We start from the raw sequence: 18,551 nt of genomic DNA on the forward strand, positions 1-18,551 counted from the left end.
ACGGGCCATGGGAGTCACATGAACTGTGGAGGCCATGTGGCCGAGTAATCTCAACATCTGCTGAGCTGTGATCTGCTGAGACGCCTGCACCCAGGAAACGAGGGACCGAAGGTTGTCAGCCCTCGCTTCTGAAAGGTAGGCACGAGCTGTCTGAGAATCCAGCAGAGCTCCTATGAATTCGAGTTGTTGAACTGGAAGAAGGTGGGACTTTGGATAATTTATCACAAACCCCAGTAGCTCCAGGAGTCGAATAGTCATCTGCATGGACTGTAGAGCTCCTACCTCGGAGGTGTTCTTCACCAGCCAATCGTCGAGGTAAGGGAACACGTGCACTCCCAGTCTGCGTAGAGATGCCACTACGACAGCCAGGCATTTTGTGAACACCCTGGGCGCGGAGGCGAGACCAAAGGGTAGCACACAATACAGAAAGTGTCGTGTTCCCAGACGAAATCGAAGATACTGTCTGTGAGCTGGCAGTATCGGGATATGAGTGTAAGCATCCTTTAAGTCCAGAGAGCATAGCCAATCGTTTTCCTGAATCATGGGGAGAAGGGTGCCCAGGGAAAGCATCCTGAACTTTTCTCAGACCAGATATTTGTTCAGGGCCCTTAGGTCTAGAATGGGACGCATCCCCCCTGTTTTCTTTTCCACAAGGAAGTATCTGGAATAGAATCCCAGCCCTTCCTGCCCCGGTGGCACGGGCTCGACCGCATTGGCACTGAGAAGGGCGGAGAGTTCCTCTGCAAGTACCTGCTTGTGCTGGAAGCTGAAGGACTGAGCTCCCGGTGGGCAATTTGGAGGCTTTGTGACCAAATTGAGGGAGTATCCTAGCCGGACTATTTGAAGAACCGACTGGTCGGAGGTTATGAGAGGTCACCTTTGGTGAAAAAATTTTAACCTCCCCCCCGACCGGTAGATCGTCAGTCACGGACACTTTGATTGTGGCTACGCTCTGCTGGAGCCAGTCAAAAGCCCATCCCTTGCTTTTGCTGGGGAGCTGCAGGGGCATGTGGAGGTGCACGCTGTTGACGAGAACGAGCGTACTGGGGTTTGGCCTGGACAGCAGGCTGGTGAGAGGGAGGATTGTACCTACGCTTATTAGAAGAATAGGTAACAGTCCGCCTTCCCCCATAAAAACGTCTACCAGTTGAGGTAGATGCTGAAGGTGTCCGGCAGGAGAATTTGTCAAAAGCGGTGTCCCGCTGGTGGAGCTGTTCTACCACCTGTTCGACCTTTTCACTAAAAATATTATCCCCCCGGCAAGGAGAATCCGCTATCTGCTGCTGGAGCCTATTCTCCAGGTCTGAGGCGCGCAGCCATGAGAGTCTGCGCATCACCACACCTTGAGCAGCGGCCCTGGACGTGACATCAAAAGAATCATAAACACCCCTGGCCAGGTATTTAAGACACACCTTTAGCTGCCTGACCACCTGCTGAAAAGGCTTGGCTTGCTCAGAGGGGAGCTTGTCCACCAAGTCCGCCAACTGCCGCACATTGTTCTGCATATGAATGCTCGTGTAGAGCTGGTAGGACTGAATTTTGGAAATGAGCATTGAAGAATGGTAGGCCTTCCTCCCAAAAGAATCCAAGGTTCTAGAGTCTTTGCCCGGGGGCGCCGAAGCATACTCTCTAGAACTCTTGACCTTCTTAAGGGCCAGATCCACCACACCAGATTCGTGAGGCAACTGAGTCCGCATCAACTCCGGGTCCCCATGGATCTGATACTGGGATTCGATCTTCTTGGGAATGTGGGGATTAGTTAGTGGCTTCGCCCAGTTCACCAGCAATGTCTTCTTGAGGACATGATGCATGGGTACTGTGGACGATTCCTTAGGTGGCGAAGGATAGTCCAAAAGCTCAAACATTTCAGCCCTTGGCTCATCCTCCATAACCACAGGGAAGGGAATGGCCGTAGACATTTCTCGGACAAAGGCCGCGAAAGAGAGACTCTCGGGAGGAGAAAGCTGTCTTTCAGGAGAGGGAGTGGGATCAGAAGGAAGACCATCAGACTCCTCATCTGAGAAATATCTGATGTCTTCCTCTGCCTCCCATGAGGCCTCACCATCAGTATCGGACACCAGTCATGAACTTCAGTCCGAAGCTGTGCCCGCCTCGACTCCGTAGGAATATGACCACGGTGGGAGCGTCGAGAGGAGGACTCCCGTACCGGCGGCGATGGAGCTCCCTCCATCGATGTCGTCGGGAGTCCGCCTGGGAGGCAGCCGATGCCGGTACCGCAAGCGGTACCGGTACGGGGGACCTCACCACGGACGAGGGCCCAGCCATCGCCTCAGTCGTCGGTACCGGCGGTGCAACACCCCCGGCACTGGTGGAGAAGGGCGCAACAGCTCTTCCAGGATCCCTAGAAGGATGGCCCTGAGGCTCTCGTTCAGAGTGGCTGTCAAGAGAGGCAAGGAGTCCGGTAACGGCGACGAGCTGCGAATCTGTCCAGGACACGGAGGCGGTACCGGGCTGTCCACAGGGGAGTGCATCGACACCTCCTGAATGGAGGGTGAGCGGTCCTCCTGATGTTGACTCTTGGGTGCCGGACGCTCTCGGTACCGCGTCTGGAAGGCGACCGATGACGATGCTTCTTTGCCTTCACACGAAGCACGTCACCGGTACCTCCCAGTACCGAAGAGGAGGACGTGGAATCCACACGTCTCCTGTGGGCCGGATCCGAAAGAGGTCGATCCTGGGGGGGTCTGTACCGCAGGAGCCCTCGAGGCAGGCGGCGACCTACTCGAGGGCTCACCGCCACCAGAGGGGAATGGACAGCCCTCACCTGCACTCCGGAAGATGAAGCACCCTCCGACGACATCGATACCACCGATTACCTCGGTATCGCAGACTCTGGATCACTGGCAGAAGAGCTGGGTACCGCAGACGTCGACGTACCGGACGATGACCTCGGTACCGAAGACGTCGAAGCACCGGACGAGGCCCTGAACAAAAGGTTCCACTGGGCCAATCTCGCCGCCTGAGTCCGCTTCTTCAAGAAAAGACAGAGAGTACAGGTCTGGGGGCGATGCCCGGCCCCACACACTGAAGGCACGAAACGTGCCTATCAGTGAGGGAGATAGTCCGGCTGCACTGGGTGCACTTTTTGAAGCCAGTGGGAGGCTTTGAGGACATGGGCGGAAAAATCACGCCGGCGAAGTCAAAATTCGCAATGACTAATGGCACCAAAAAAGTTAGAAAAAACCCCGTAGGGGCAGCGAAAAAGGCAGCGCCCGACAACGAAAGGAAACTAACGGGAAAAACTCAAAATAAAGGAAGTTTTTTTTTTTTTAAAGTAAGAGACACACGATGGAAAAGACAAAAACCGGACACTTCCGAAAGGAATAACGCGGCGAAAAGACGCGAGGGGTCCCCTTGGGGCACAGACTGACCAAAAAACAGCCGTCCTGAGCCACGAAAAAAAGAAGACTGATGAACACGAGCGCATTCAGGCGGGAAGACGGTCGCGCATGCGCACGGTGCATGCACACGTGAGGACTAGCAAACGCTGTTGCTAGTGAAGATCTCCGGTCGGAGGGGCTGCCATGGACGTCACCCATCAGTGAGAACAAGCAGCCTGCTTGTCCTCGGAGAATTTATTGTTTACAGTATATGCCCACTTATAAAATTACCTTTTTATAAAGACCCTGCCCAACGAATCCCAGGATGCACCAGGCAGGGCGCCAACATTTTGAGACACGTCCAACAGAAGGAGACTAGGACTGCATCCCTCCTCCATTTTAGGTATGAAGGGTTCTGGGGTTACCACTAGGCCACCAGGATGTCTTTGGGGGGGGGGCCTTGGCAGGGGTCCCACTGAACCACCAGGGTTTCTAGCATTTGTGTATGTGTGTGTGTGTGTGGGGTTGTCCAGGAGTCCACCGGGGCTGACAGTGATAGCCGGCATCCTGGGCATGCGCTAAAAAGTTGTGCTTAACGCGAATGAACCAGGCAACTTTCTCCCCTTAATGCTCCAAAAGCTCCCTCATGCTCAACGCTATGACCGCTCTTAAATTTTCATGTCATTAGCATTGAGCATGAGGGGGAGCTATTCAGACGCGCTGATTGGGTGGTATTTCTGTTCCTCCAATGCAAGAGTTTTGAGTATTTGGGCATGAGAGTGCCATCAATGTTGCCAGCCAACTCTAAGGGCCCTGCTTACTAAGCCGCACTAAAGCTAAAATGAGGTTGAGAAAATATGGTCAACTTTATTACTATCTGGATTTGATTTTACCAAGGGGCTGCAAGGGTTAAAAAAATTTTGGCACTTGCCTAGTAGCCGATTGTATATGTCTGAATTTGATAAAGCCGACCAGGTATGTTTACTAAGGTGCATTAGCGTTTTAGTATGCATCTAAAAGCGCACGCTAACCGTGTAGTTGCCCATGGGAAGGGGAGGTCATCTGGAGAGGAAATAGGAGGGAGAGATACTGGACTATTTGTGAGGATGGAGAATGAGCTTGCGGAGCTACTGCTAGTGATATGCAACTTATCCTTAAAATTGAGCGTGGTACCGGAAGATTGGAGGGTGGCCAATGTAACGACGATTTTTAAGAAATGTTTCAGGGGAGATCCGGGAAATTATAGACCGGTGAGTCTGACGTCGGTGCCGGGGAAAATGGTAGAGACTATTATTAAAAACAAAATTACAGAGCACATCCGAGGACATGGATTACTGAGACCAAGTCAGCACGGCTTTTCTGTGGGGAAATCTTGCCTGACCAATTTACTTCAATTCTTTGAAGGAGTAAACAAACATGTGGACAAAGGGGAGCCAGTTGATATTGTGTATCTGGATTTTCAAAAGGCGTTTGACAAGGTACCTCATGAAAGGCTACAGGAAATTGGAGGGTCATGGGATAGGAGGAAATGTCCTATTGTGGATTAAAAACTGGTTGAAGGATAGGAAACAGAGAGTGGGGTTAAATGGGCTGTATTCACAATGGAGAAGGGTAGTTAGTGGGGTTCCTCAGGGGTCTTTGCTAGGACCGCTGCTTTTTAATATATTTATAAATGATTTAGAGATGGGAGTAACTAGCGAGGTAATTAAATTTGCTGATGACACTAAGTTATTCAAAGTTGTTAACTCGCAACAGGATTGTGAAAAATTACAGAAGGACCTTACGAGACTGGGCGTCTAAATGGCAGATGACGTCTAATGTGAGCAAGTGCAAGGGGATGCACGTGTGAAAAAAGAACCCGAATTATAGCTACGTCATGCGAGGTTCCACGTTAGGAGTTACGGACCAAGAAAGGGATCTGGGTGTCGTCGATAATACACTGAAACCTTCTGCTCAGTGTGCTTCTGCGGCTAGGAAAGCAAATAGAATGTTGGGTATTATTAGGAAAGGTATGGAAAACAGGTGTGAGGATGTTATAATGCAGTTATATCGCTCCATAGTGCGACCGCACCTTGAGTATTGTGTTCAATTCTGGTCGCCGCATCTCAAGAAAGATATAGCAGAATTGGAAAAGGTGCAGCAAAGGGCGACTAAAATGATAGCGGGGATGGGACGACTTCCCTATGAAGAAAGACTAAGGAGGCTAGGGCTTTTCAGCTTGGAGAAGAGATGGCTGAGGGGAGACATGATAGAGGTATATAAAATAATGAGTGGAGTGGAACAGGTGGATGTGAAGCATCTGTTCACGCTTTCCAAAAATACTAGGTCTAGGGGGCATGTGATGAAACTACAGTGTAGTAAATTTAAAACAAATCGGAGAAAATGTTTCTTCACCCAACGTGTAATTAAACTCTGGAATTCGTTGCCGGAGAATGTGGTGAAGGCGGTTAGCTTGGCAGAATTTAAAAAGGGGTTAGACGGTTTCCTAAAGGACAAGACAATAAACCATTACTAAATGGACTTGGGAAAAATCCACAATTCCAGGAATAACATGTATAGAATGTTTCTACGTTTGTGAAGCTTGCCAGGTGCCCTTGGCCTGGATTGGCCGCTGTCGTGGACAGGATGCTGGGCTCAATGGACCCTTGGTCTTTTCTCAGTGTGGCATTACTTATGTACTTACTAATAAAAAAAGGCCCGTTTCGGGAACAAATGAAACGGGCGCTAGCATGTTTTTTTTTTGTGTGTGTTTGATATTAAGGGATATAAATGGTTTTGAAAAAGGGGAGGGGCAGGGGAGAGGGAGGGGGTAATAGGGGGGTCCTCACAGCAGTCACTCAGATTCTCTATGTATAACACTATGTCTGTCACACACAGATAGTAAACCTATCCCCATCGTTGTACATAAAGTAAATTGACATGTATTACTTTCTGAAGAATATTTTGTTGTTATACTTGCCTGGTATTAGAAAGCAGTAGGATCATGTACAGCAGATTGTGGAGTAGTGCAGGCAACGTTGTCCTAATCGCAGTGAATTTAGATGTGAAACAGGTAGTGGGTAAATACTTCGTTGAAGCAGTAAGAAACAACACTTTTAAAGCAAGTAAAAAACAATGAATGAGCGGTTTTGTTTTAGTTTCATTCCTTTTTTTGTTTGTTTAGGTTATTTAATGTAGCGAGGCAAGTGATTTGCAAGCGCAGTGAAAGTATTGTAATACCCTCCGTTCTTGTATTCGTTTCACCGGTAGTTGTGTTTTTGTATTTAGCGGGCCCACTGAATCGCGGGAAAAGGGTAATGGGAAGCTGTTGAGAACAGTAGGCAGCAGGGCCGAAGGACACCAATGTTGTGTGCGCTATAGCGCCTCCGCGGAATATATTATCTGGTAGCAGGACGGAAGGACAACAATATTGTGGGCAGTATACCCCCTCGGCGCAATATATTCGCCGCTTTACCGAAGGACAGCAATATTATCTGCGCTATACCCCCTCCACGCAATATATTCGCCGGTAATAGAACTGCACCTGTGTTATAGCAGGAATGTTTTCCTCCTCGTGGCAGCGATGTTTCTGTGACCCCTTCTGCTGCTGACGCTCCTCTCCGACCTCCGTTGTATATATGTAGTTGGTTGCGATTGGTCCGAATACGTCTGATGTGTGTGGTAGTTGCCTGGTAACCCTAGTTTTGATAGGTTCCTGGTGCATTTCACGTGGCGTTCCGTTGCCTGGAAACTGGTTTCTCCGAGGACAAGCAGGCTGATATTCTCACATGTGGGTGACGTCACGTCGGCCCGGAGGATTTTCTAGCAAAATCTAAAAGTCTCTTCAGCTACGTTCTGTCGCGCGAGCGGTCACATCGCGCATGCGTGCGCACATCTTCCCGCTCGCCGCGCGGACACGCTCCTCAGTTGCTTTCTTTCCGCGTCTGAGGAGACACGGAGTTTTTGGCTTTGCGCGCTTCAAGCAGTGATCAATCGAGCGGGTCTCCACCCGCCTCGGCGCCTCCTGCTTTGCAGGCCCCCCGGGACTGATCTCTATCGGACCCGGCCCCGAGGAAGTGTGTGGATTCCACGTCTTCCTCACCGGTACCGAGGAGTCTCAATGACGGGCGTCGGGCGAAGGCCAAGAAGCATCGTCCTCGATCTCCTTCTCAACACGGTACCGGGAGCTCCGGGTCATCGAGGCATTCGGTACCCGAGAAGCGTCGGTGCCGAGAGGGTCGCTCTCCCTCTGTCATGGAGGTATCGACACGCAGGTCATCTGGCAGCCCGGTACCGGCTCCCCAGCCTCTGCAGATTCTGCCTCTGACGCCCACATCGGCACCGCAGCCTTTCTCGACAGCTTCTCTGGATGAGCGAATCAAAGCTTTGTTTCCTGCTTTTATGGAGACCATGCTGCACCAGTTGCGTCTGGTACCGGAGGTATCAGTACCATCGGTGCCGGAGGTTACTGCGGCATATAGCCTTTTGCCTGGGGTGAGGTCCCCTTCACCGGTACCGCCGGTATAGGTGTCGGCGGCCTTCCGAGTTGATTCTCCATCGGCGTCGGTGGAGGAAGCTTCACCGGAGTCGCCTGGGGAGTCAACTTCTCGGCACCGTCATTGAGGTCACCGCACCTCTATGTCGAGACGAGCACAAATTCGGGCTGCTCTTTCTGAGTTGTTAGCCCCATCCGATGATGGCTCATCTGATGAGGATGGAGGTCATGGACTTTTCTCTGCTGAGGATTCTCTAGGTCTTCCATCTGACTCAACTCCCTCGCCTCAAAAGCAGCTCTCCCCTCCAGAGAGTCTGTCTTTCTCATCTTTTGTACGGGAAATGTCTGAGGCCATTCCCTTCCCTGTGGAGCTTGTGGATGAGCCCAGAGCCAAGATGCTCGCGGTCCTGGACTATCCATCTCCACCTAAGTCTTCTACCACAGTTCCTTTTCATGATACACTCAAGGAAGTGCTGTTAAGGAACTGGGAGAAGCCTCTTTCATGCCCAACTATCCCTAAAAAGCTAAATCCCAGTATCGAATCCATGGGGAACCCAGTTTTGTCAGGCCTCAGTTGCCTCATGACTCTGCGGTGGTGGATTCCACTCTCAGAAGAGCTAAGAGTTCTAGGAACTTTGCTTCGGCACCCCCGGGGCGAGAGTATAGAACCTTAGACTCTTTTGGGAGAAAGGCGTATCAGGCTGGCATGCTCGCATCCAAAATCCAGTCCTACCAGCTTTTTACGAGTATTCATTTGCGGAACTCTGTGCGGCAGCTTGAGAGTTTGGTCGATGCACTCCCACCGGAGCAGGCCGAGCCTTTTCGCCAAGTGGTCAGACAACAGAAGGCGTGTTGCAAGTTCCTGTCCAGGGGCATTTATGACACTTACGATGTGACATCCAGATTTTCTGCTATGGGTATAGTGATGCGCAGACTCTCATGGCTGCGTGCCTCTAACCTGGAGGAGAGAACTCAGCAGAAAATTGCGGATATCCCATGCCGGGGGGATCATCTTTTTGGAGAGAAGGTCAAAGAGTTGATTGATAATCTCTATCAGCGTGATAACGCTATGGACTCTCTCTCCTGCCGGGCGCCTTCTGCATCTGCTTCCTCATCTAGGAAGTTTTTTAAATGGAAGAGAAGTGTGCCTTATGCCTCTAGGGGCCGTAAGTACACTCCTGCTTCTCGACAGCCGGTTCAGGCTCTGCCACAGCATGCTCGTTCTCGTGAACAGCGTGCGCCCAAGCAGGTCCCTGCGGCTCCCCAGCAAAAACCAGGGACGGGTTTTTGACTGGCTCCAGATGAGCATAGCCTCCATAAATGTGTCCGTGCCGGACGACTTGCCAGTCGGAGGGAGGTTAACATTTTTCACCAAAGGTGGCCTTTGATAACCTCCGACAGGTGGGTTCTTCAAATAGTCCGGTTAGGATACACCCTAAGTCTGGAAACCAAACCTCCAAATTGCCCACCGGGAGCTCAGTCCTTCAGCTCCCAACACAAGCAGGTATTTGCAGAGGAACTCTCCGCCCTTCTCAGCAACAATGCGGTCGAGCCCGTTCCACCAAGGCAAGAAGGGCTGGGATTCTATTCCAGGTACTTCCTTGTGGAAAAGACAGGGGGGATGCGTCCCATCCTAGACCTAAGGGGCCTGAACAAATATCTGGTCTGAGAAAAGTTCAGGATGCTTTCTCTGGGCACCCTTCTTCCCATGATTCAGGAAAACGATTGGCTATGCTCTCTGGACTTAAAGGATGCTTATACCCACATCTCGATACTTCCAGCTCACAGAAAGTATCTGCAGTTTCGGCTGGGAGCACAGCACTTTCAGTACTGTGTGTTGCCTCTTGGCTTGGCGTCTGCGCCCAGGGTATTTACCAAGTGCCTGGCAGTTGTTGCAGCATCTCTACGCAGGCTGTGAGTGCATGTGTTCCCTTATCTCGACGATTGGCTGGTGAAGAGCACCTCCCAGGAAGGAGCCTTACAGTCCGTGCAGATGACTATTCAGGTGCTGGAGCTACTAGGGTTCGTAATCAACTACCCAAAGTCCCATCTCATTCCAGTCCAGAAATTGGAATTCATAGGGCTCTGTTGTGCACAAAAACGGCTTGTGCCTATCTCCCCGAGACAAGGGCGGACAACCTTCTGGCTCTGGCCTCCAGGATTCAAGCGTCTCAACAGATCACAGCTCGGCAGGTGTTGAGACTTCTGGGCCACATGGCTTCCACAGTTCATGTAACTCCCATGGCACGTTTACACATGAGATCTGCTCAGTGGACCCTAGCTTCCCAGTGGTATCAAACTGCAGGGAATCTAAAGGATGTAATCCAACTGTCCGCCAATTTTCGGAAATCTCTTCAGTGGTGGACAATTCGATCCATTCCAAATTCCTCACCAAGAAAAGTGCTGATGACGGATGCATCCCTCCTTGGGTGGGGAGCGCATGTAGATGGGCTTCACACTCAAGGAGCTTGGTCCCTTCAGGAAAAGCATCTGCAGATCAACCTCCTGGAGTTGCGAGCAATCTGGAACGCTCTAAAGGCTTTCAGAGATCAGCTATCCAACCAAATTATTCAAATTCAGACAGACAATCAGTTTGCCATGTATTACACGAACAAGCAAGGTGGTACCGGATCTCGCCCTCTGTGTCAGGAGGCCGTGCAGATGTGGCTGTGGGCTTCCCAGCACGGCATGTTTCTCCAAGCCATCTATCTAGCTGGCGTAAACAACAGTCTGGCCGACAGGTTGAGCAGGATAATGCAGCCTCACGAGTGGTCATTGAGCATGACTATTGCCAGAATGATTTTTCGAGAGTGGGGCACCCCCTCGGTGGATCTTTTTGCCACTCAATTCAATCACAAGGTCCCTCAGTTCTGTTCCAGACTTCAGGCCTACGGCAGGCTAGCATCGGATGCCTTTCTCCTTCATTGGGGGACAGGCCTTCTGTATGCGTATCCTCCCATACCTCTGGTGGGGAAGACTTTGATGAAACTCAAGCAAGACCGCGGAGCCATGATTCTGATTGGGCCTTTTTGGCCGCGTCAGATCTGGTTCCCTCTTCTTCTGGAGTTGTCCTCCAAAGAACCGTGGTGATTGGAATGTTTTCTGACTCTCATTACACAGAATGAGGGGTTGCTTCTACATCCCAACCTCCAGTCTCTGGCTCTCACAGCCTGGATGTTGAAAGCGTAGACTTCGCCTCTTTGGGTCTTTCTGAGAGTGTCTCCCGAGTCTTGCTTGCTTCCAGAAAAGATTCCACAAAGAGATCTTATTCTTTTAAATGGAAGAGGTTTGCCGTCTGGTGTGATAGCAAGGCCTTAGATCCTCGCTCTTGTCCTACACAGACCTTGCTTGAATACCTTCTATACTTGTCTGAGTCTGGCCTCAAGACCAACTCTGTAAGGGTTCATCTTAGTGCAATAAGTGCTTATCATTCTCGTGTAGAAGGCCAGCCTATCTCTGGACAGCCTTTAGTTGTCCACTTCATGAGAGGTTTGCTTCTGTCAAAGCCCCCTATCAAACCTCCTCCAGTGTCATGGGATCTCAATGTCGTTCTCACCCAGCTGATGAAAGCCCCTTTCGAGCCACTGGATTCCTGCCATCTGAAGTACTTGACCTGGAAGGTCGTTTTCTTGGTGGCTGTTACTTCAGCTCGTAGGGTCAGTGAGCTTCAAGCTCTAGTGGTTCAAGCACCTTACCTTAAATTTCATCATAACAGAGTAGTCCTCCGCCCGCACCCGAAGTTCTTGCCGAAGGTGGTATCGGAGTTCCATCTGAACCAGTCAATTGTCTTGCCAACATTCTTTCCTCCTCCTCACGCAAGCCCTGGCGAAAGCAAGTTGCACACTTTGGACTGCAAAAGAGCATTAGCCTGTTACATGGAGCGGACAAGCCCCCACAGACAGTCCGCCCAGTTGTTTATTTCTTTTAATCCCAACAAGAGGGGAGTTGCTGTCGGGAAACGCACCATATCTAATTGGCTAGCAGATTGCATTTCCTGCACTTACGCCCAAGCTGGGCTGACTTTAGAAGGCCATGTCACGGCTCATAGTATTAGAGCCATGGCTGCGTCAGTGTCTCATCTGAGGTCAGCCACTATTGAAGAGATCTGCAAGGCTGCGACATAGTCATCAGTCCACACATTCACATCTCACTACTGCCTACAGCAGGATAGCTGACGCGACAGTCGGTTTGGGCAGTCGGTGCTGCAGAATCTGTTTGGGGTTTAGAATCCAACTACAACCCTCCTAGGTCCATTTTTATTCTGTTCCAGGCTGCACTCTCAGTTAGCTGTTTCTTGTTTCAGGTCAATCTTTGTTATGTCCTCGCCGTTGCGAGGCCAGTGAGCCTGGGAGCTAGGGATACCTCACATGTGAGAATATCAGCGTGCTTGTCCTCGGAGAAAGAGTAGTTACTTACCTGTAGCAGGTGTTCTCCGAGGACAGCAGGCTGCATATTCTCACAACCCTCCCACCTCCCCTTCGGAGTTGTATTCCTCTCATCTTTTGGATTCAACTGAGGAGCGTGTCCGCGCGGTGAGCAGGAAGATGTGCACACACATGCGCGACTGAACATAGATTTTGCTACAAAATCCTCTGGCCGACGTGACATCACCCACATGTGAGAATATGCAGCCTGCTGTCCTCGGAGAACACCTGCTACAGGTAAGTAACTACTCTTTCCCATGCATCGTCTGATAGGTTCTGCATCACTTTGCCCTCACGTCGTGACGTTAACGTCATTACGTTTGAGTGCAGGGCAAATTCATTTGGGGAGAGATACCCGTTACACACCTTTCCGCCTAGCAGCACTTCTGTTTAGTAACCCTTTTCCTTTCACAGCTCACTGTGCATTCATGGAACGAGCGAATTTTCTCCAATAACAAACAAGATGCCTGTAGAGGTAGTTTGTCCGTGTTGGGGCACCATATGGTACGGTTTCTGATTAAGCGAAACCGGAAGTGAAGTGTAGTCGGAACTCGGAATGTAATTAGAGAGTCGGAACGTAATTACAGAGAAAGTGTGGAAAGGGGTCGGTAGGTGCGAGGCTGTTGTGGTATGTTTAAGTTCCAGTGCTGCTGCAGTGAGAGGAAACAGAAATACTCCACTCGTTGGGATCTGTGATTTTTGTAGCCAGAAAAGATGAAGAACAGCGAGAGCCATATCCGGGTAAGTGTCTAGTGGGCTCTTTGTATTGTCTGAAATAGTGAAGTGGTCGTTATGGAGTCTTTTATTTCTTGGCCTTAGTTATGAGTTCAGGTGGTCTATATGAAATGAGGGTGGTCTCGGCCCAGTTCCAGAGGCCGTAGCAAAGGTAGTCACGTTGAAGCAATTGTCAAATTCTGGTGAATATATGAATTCTGCCATGCATCTCGTCGCAAGTTTTTGAGAAACATGGGATGTGACTAGAGAGAAAATGAGAAGATCAGGCATATTTTCAAAGCACTTAGCCTTCCAAAGTTCCATAGAAACCTATGGAACTTTGGAAGGCTAAGTGCTTTGAAAATATGCCTAATTGTAAACTACGCACTGACAATTTACATCATTTTATAAGAAAGCATATTTTGTGAATGTGGATATCGGCTTCGTTTTTTTTTCTTGTTAGGACATACGATTAGTGGTGTTACGTGGATTTCTCTTTCTTGACGCTTTTCAATAACGTGACAATTTAAGGCTTTTAGGGACAATGTAGGGAGTTAAGGGGCCCTTTTATTAAACTGCATTAAGCGCTAACAAGTGCTTAATGCAGAAAAAAATTGTCTAATGTGGGATGGGTATTCCATGTTTTTGACATGTGCATGTAGTAATTGCTTTTTTTGTAATTTTTTTTTGAGGGGGTATGTCAGGTGGAAAGGGTGTTCTGTGCTAACTAGTTAGCGCATGTGTGTTATTGTGCACTAAGGGGTCCTTTTACTAAGCAGCGGTATCACTTGCCAAATCAGCACTACTGCAGCAGTAGCTTAGGTGCCCTGCAGTAGTTTTGAAGTTGGCACTCCCGCTGTAGAAAATATTTTTCTATTTTCTACTATGGGGGTTATTCCTGGTGGTAGTCGGCAGAGTGGCCACATTAGCGTCCACTGCCTGATTACCACACGAGTAGCACATGAGCCCTTACCGCTAGGTCAGTGGGTGGTGGTAAGGGCTCAGGCAGTAAATAGCTGCACGCTACTTTAAATTTTAGCATACTTTTTCCTAGCCATGGTAAAAAAAAAATGGCTCAATGCATTCCAATTTCATGCATCCACACTACTTTAAAAGAACCCCTATCTGGTTAGCAAACAAGGCGGGAGCCATTAGCACCACCTAAATAGGTAGCAGTAAGTGCTCTCTCAAAATTTTTTTTAAATGGCCACACGCTAATGCTAGCAGTGCACAGTCATTAATGAAATAAATTGAAAAAAGCCCTTTTAACTTGTTTAACATGTGAGAAAAGCATATGTAAGGGCACAATAAGCCCTTTTCTTAGCAGAACTTAGTAAATGGACCTCTAAGTGTCTAGTGCCTAGTACTCAGTTGTGTACTAACCATAAGAACATAAAGAAAGTACCCACTTAGATGAACATCTCATAATGGTGACCAATCCAAGTTGCAAGTATCTAGCACGATCCCAAAGAATATCCGTACTTTTTTTGTTCTTATTTGGAGTTAAGCGGTGGCTTTCTCAAGACTCTATGGCTAAACACATAAAATAAATAGTAATTTTTTATGGGGTTTTTTCCTACAGGAAGCTGTACATACCTTTTTGAAACTTGGCTATAATATTTTCACAACATCCGCTCAGTACATGCATATCTTGATGACTTATCCTGCGCCATCCTTTTGTATGCTTTGGTAGCATGATGACTTGATTATTGCAGTTTGTACAGAACCTCAGGTTGCTTTCCCATGTTACCCGATTTGGTTGGGTTACCCCTTTACTGTACAAGTACCACTGGCTTCCAATTATATATCATATTCAACACAAGATTTTGTTGATTCACAAGATTCTTTATTCCTGTATATCTTCTTATACCTGCTCTCCACTTCTTATCTTTCACTTATCCTGATCAATAATAGGATAATTGTTACTTATCCCATGAATTTCATTTTCAGACAAGACTGTCATAAGGGACTTTGAGGCATATTTTCAAAGCACTTAGCCTTCCAAAGTTCCATAGAAACCTATGGAACTTTGGAAGGCTAAGTGCTTTGAAAATATGCCTCATTGTCAACCTTCTGAAAATCTAGATACAGTAGCTCCACTGACTCATTCTTGTTCACACATTTATTAACCTCTCCTGGCTAAGGTGATATTTTTCCTTAACTAAATCTGTGTTGGCTCTGCTGCATTAATGTGTCTAGATGGTTAGTAATTTTGTCCTTCAGAGTAGCTTCTCCATTTTGCTTAATACTGACATCACAGTCTCAAATCTTGAATTTCCCAGATCATCCCGGAGCCCTTTTTAAAAATGGTTGTTACGTTGGCCATCCTCCAGTCCTGATTTAATCTCAGTGAGGAGTTACAGATTGCAATAAGTCTACTGTTTTGTTTGAGTTCATTAGGGTATATATTTAGTTTAATCACTTCCTCTACCATCTTTCAAATGATCATCAAAGGATTTTACAATAGAATTAATAAAATGTAACACAATAAGACATATACATAGATTTAATAATATATTTAAAAAAATAAAAGATATGATACAATTAGAAAAAAATCCAATAATGCAATCAATCATGACATAAGCAAACATAAACAAAATAGGTCAAATACGCTACACATAAAAAAAGAAAATTTAATATCAGAGACCTTGAGTGCTCAAACCCTCTTCCTCTACCTGGAAGCTACTCAAATGCTGGGGGGTGGGAACAAGGGCTTAGGTAAACACAGGAGGCCAGCGCTGGGGAAGGAGAGAGAAGTGGGAGACCACTGCAGGATCAGTAGCACTAAGAGCTTCCCAAGTGCTTTATTCATGCCTGCATGTAGGAGGAGTTCTTTCTCGTGAACTAGCACCAGTGCAGCAGCAGATGCAAGATATCTCCACAGAGCAGCTGGCCCCAGGGAATACATAGGGTACCCCCCCCCCCAAAAAAAAAAACCCCTCTGCTTGCACCTCTCAATTTCATTCTAATGATGTATAAAACTTACATGGCTATGGGGCAGTGAGCTAAATTGCCTACCAAGTCCAAGACTGCAGTTTCCCAGGCAGGCACTGGTTATCTCTTTAGACCTTGGACTGGCAGTTAAGAATGGAGTGTTGCACAGGGACAGAAATCAGAAATATAACCTGTCTCATCACGTCCCTGCAGGAATCTAACCTGTCTCCACCGCAAGTAATCTCTTCCATCCCAGCTTCCGGCCTGCCCAGCCCTTGCTGTGCCACAGTCACCTTGACCCCCCCCCACTCCTCCCAAGAAAGCCAGGTTCTACAAGCAGTAAAAATTCTAGTAAAAGTAACATAAATAATTTTCTTCTGTACTCAAAGACAGCAGATGTACAGATTAGCAGGACCCAAAGCAGTCCAAAACAAGTAAAGTCAGAAAGAACACAGTTTATACTTATTGTTCAGCCGCCCTAAGGGTTCACCTTTGGGTTTAAAAAGCAAAACCATGCACATGTAAGGACTGGATAAACAAAGCAAAGTTTTAAACAAGTGCCCTTAATATATAATACTTGGTATCAATAATGAAACAGTGATAGAATATTCAAATAGCAGCCTGGGACAACAGATTTATTTTCCCACTGAGCATAATTAACTTTGTATAAATTTGGTGGCTGATAGTGTGCTGAACTGGACAATGTTGGCACATTTAGACTGACGCTGGACAGAACTTCTGCATGAAGTAAACCCTTCCCTCATTATGCAATACCTCTCTGTGAAATAGTTGTAATAATAAAAAAGGCAAGTGCATTTTTTATAATATACCACTTCAATCTACAAAACAAAAGGAGCAAATTCCCACGTTATCTCTTTTAATGTAGGCATAGGAAAAGAGGTTTTTAAATGCTGTCATCTCTGCACGAATATAACAGTTCTAGGGTGTCCCTTTAACCAGCTCCTCCAAATGACACACTGATTACAATTTATAAACAAATTACTATTCTACCTATGAAAAGTTATTTCGTTATTATACTTCCTCTGGGCATATCTGTATGCTGCACAAGTTGATATGTTTGAAAATGTAAGTGAGATTAAATAAAAATTCTACCATCAATAAAGAACAATGTGAATGCAGCAGCTAATAGGTTTCTTTGCATTGTTTTGAGTTTACGGCAATGACGGCTGTGAGAGGAAGGGGAAACAGAGACTAGCCTAACTGGCTTCAACTCCCTCCCTCCCACCCACCCACATACAGCACCATCCCATCCACCTTGCACGGTTTCCTCCACAAGTGTAACAGGTAGGGGGAGGTAGGAGCCAGGGTTCACCTGTCTGCAGTGCACTGAACCACTACTAGACTACTCCAGAGACCTTCATGCTATTCTAATGGACATAAATATAACATCTGAGGTTGGCAAGTAATATTTTTCATCACATTTTTTGGGGGTAGGAGGTTATTTAGGGCACCTATTTGTGCCTTATTTGTTATAAAAGCAGGTGTAGCTCAAAATGTCTAAGTGTTAGTCCTGGACGTTTTTGTTTTGTTCCATTATGGCTGAAAAACGTCTAAGTCTTAGGAACGCCCAAGTTACGCCCTGAACACGCCCCTGGCACTCCCCCTTGAGATTTGGACGCACTTCTGGTGGACTTCAGAGAAAAACGTCTAAAAATAAGTTTCAAAAAATGCTGATTTGGACTTTTTTGTGAGAAAAACGTCCAAATGTAGACATGCCACTTTTTGGATGTTTTTCTCTTTTGAAAATGAGCCCAGTAATAACCTATGGAACTTTGTAAGTCTATGTGGTTTGAAAATGAGCACCCATTATTTCATAGTTCTGGTCTACTAAAAATATGCATACTATGAAAGAGCATAGTAGCCAAGTAGTTAGTGCAGCAGACTTTGATCCTGGGGAACTGGGTTTAATTCCCACTGCTTTATGCCACTTTTTAGACGTTTTTCTCTTTTGAAAATGAGCCCTGTAGTATAATACTAACATAATAAGTAATGGTCCATCTAGTCTGCCCAGTAGTCACATTCATTATCAATTCAAGATTAAATCAACAATGAACGTGATATTATATTCTTGATCATGGTCTTTGTTGTTTCTGGGACACAGACCGTAGAAGTCTGCCCGACTCTGTCCTTATGTTCCAACTACTGGAATTGCCATCAACGCCCACTCCAGCCTATCCGAATCAGTCTTGTTATTTGCGGAACACAGACCGTAAAAGTCTGCCTGGCACTGTCCTCACATTCTAAATTACTGGAGTTCTGTTGAAGCTCTCTCCAGCCCATCCTAAACCAGATTGTTTTATGAGGGACTCAGACAGTATTAGCCAGCCCAGCATCGACCTTAGCTGATACTGCTAGAGTTGCCATCTAAGCACCATTCGAAATGCAAACACTTATGCAATCCTGTAAGTTTTTGTTGTATATTAAAATTTTTATATACCGCCACTTCTAACGAAGATCGCAGCGGTTTACAATAAAATTCAAATCATAATATAATAGAAAAGAACTCCATAAACGATAGGACAGAACATTTACACAAAATCAAACACACAGGGAAGTAAGCATCCGAATAGGTAACCGATAACCTGCAGCCCACAATCAACTGGGGGGGGCAAAACCCAATGTGAAGGAGAAAAAAGTTTTAAG

At 47.3% G+C, this 18,551-nt stretch overlaps 1 protein-coding gene across 2 annotated transcripts in view; it reads left to right on the top strand.

Moving 5' to 3' along the window:
* The first annotated feature begins 12,608 nt into the window (after positions 1-12,608).
* CWC22 (CWC22 spliceosome associated protein homolog) overlaps positions 12,609-18,551 on the top strand; it is a 201,057-nt gene continuing 195,114 nt past the window's right edge. For both annotated transcript variants that reach the window (XM_030210141.1, XM_030210142.1), the window contains exon 1: positions 12,609-12,980. In XM_030210141.1, coding sequence (XP_030066001.1) covers positions 12,954-12,980 — 27 coding nt within the window. In that variant the 5' untranslated portion in view covers positions 12,609-12,953. The remainder of the gene's footprint in view (positions 12,981-18,551) is intronic.

This window comes from Microcaecilia unicolor, chromosome 7 (genome assembly GCF_901765095.1).
Source record: "Microcaecilia unicolor chromosome 7, aMicUni1.1, whole genome shotgun sequence".
In the NCBI taxonomy this organism is placed as follows: domain Eukaryota; kingdom Metazoa; phylum Chordata; class Amphibia; order Gymnophiona; family Siphonopidae; genus Microcaecilia; species Microcaecilia unicolor.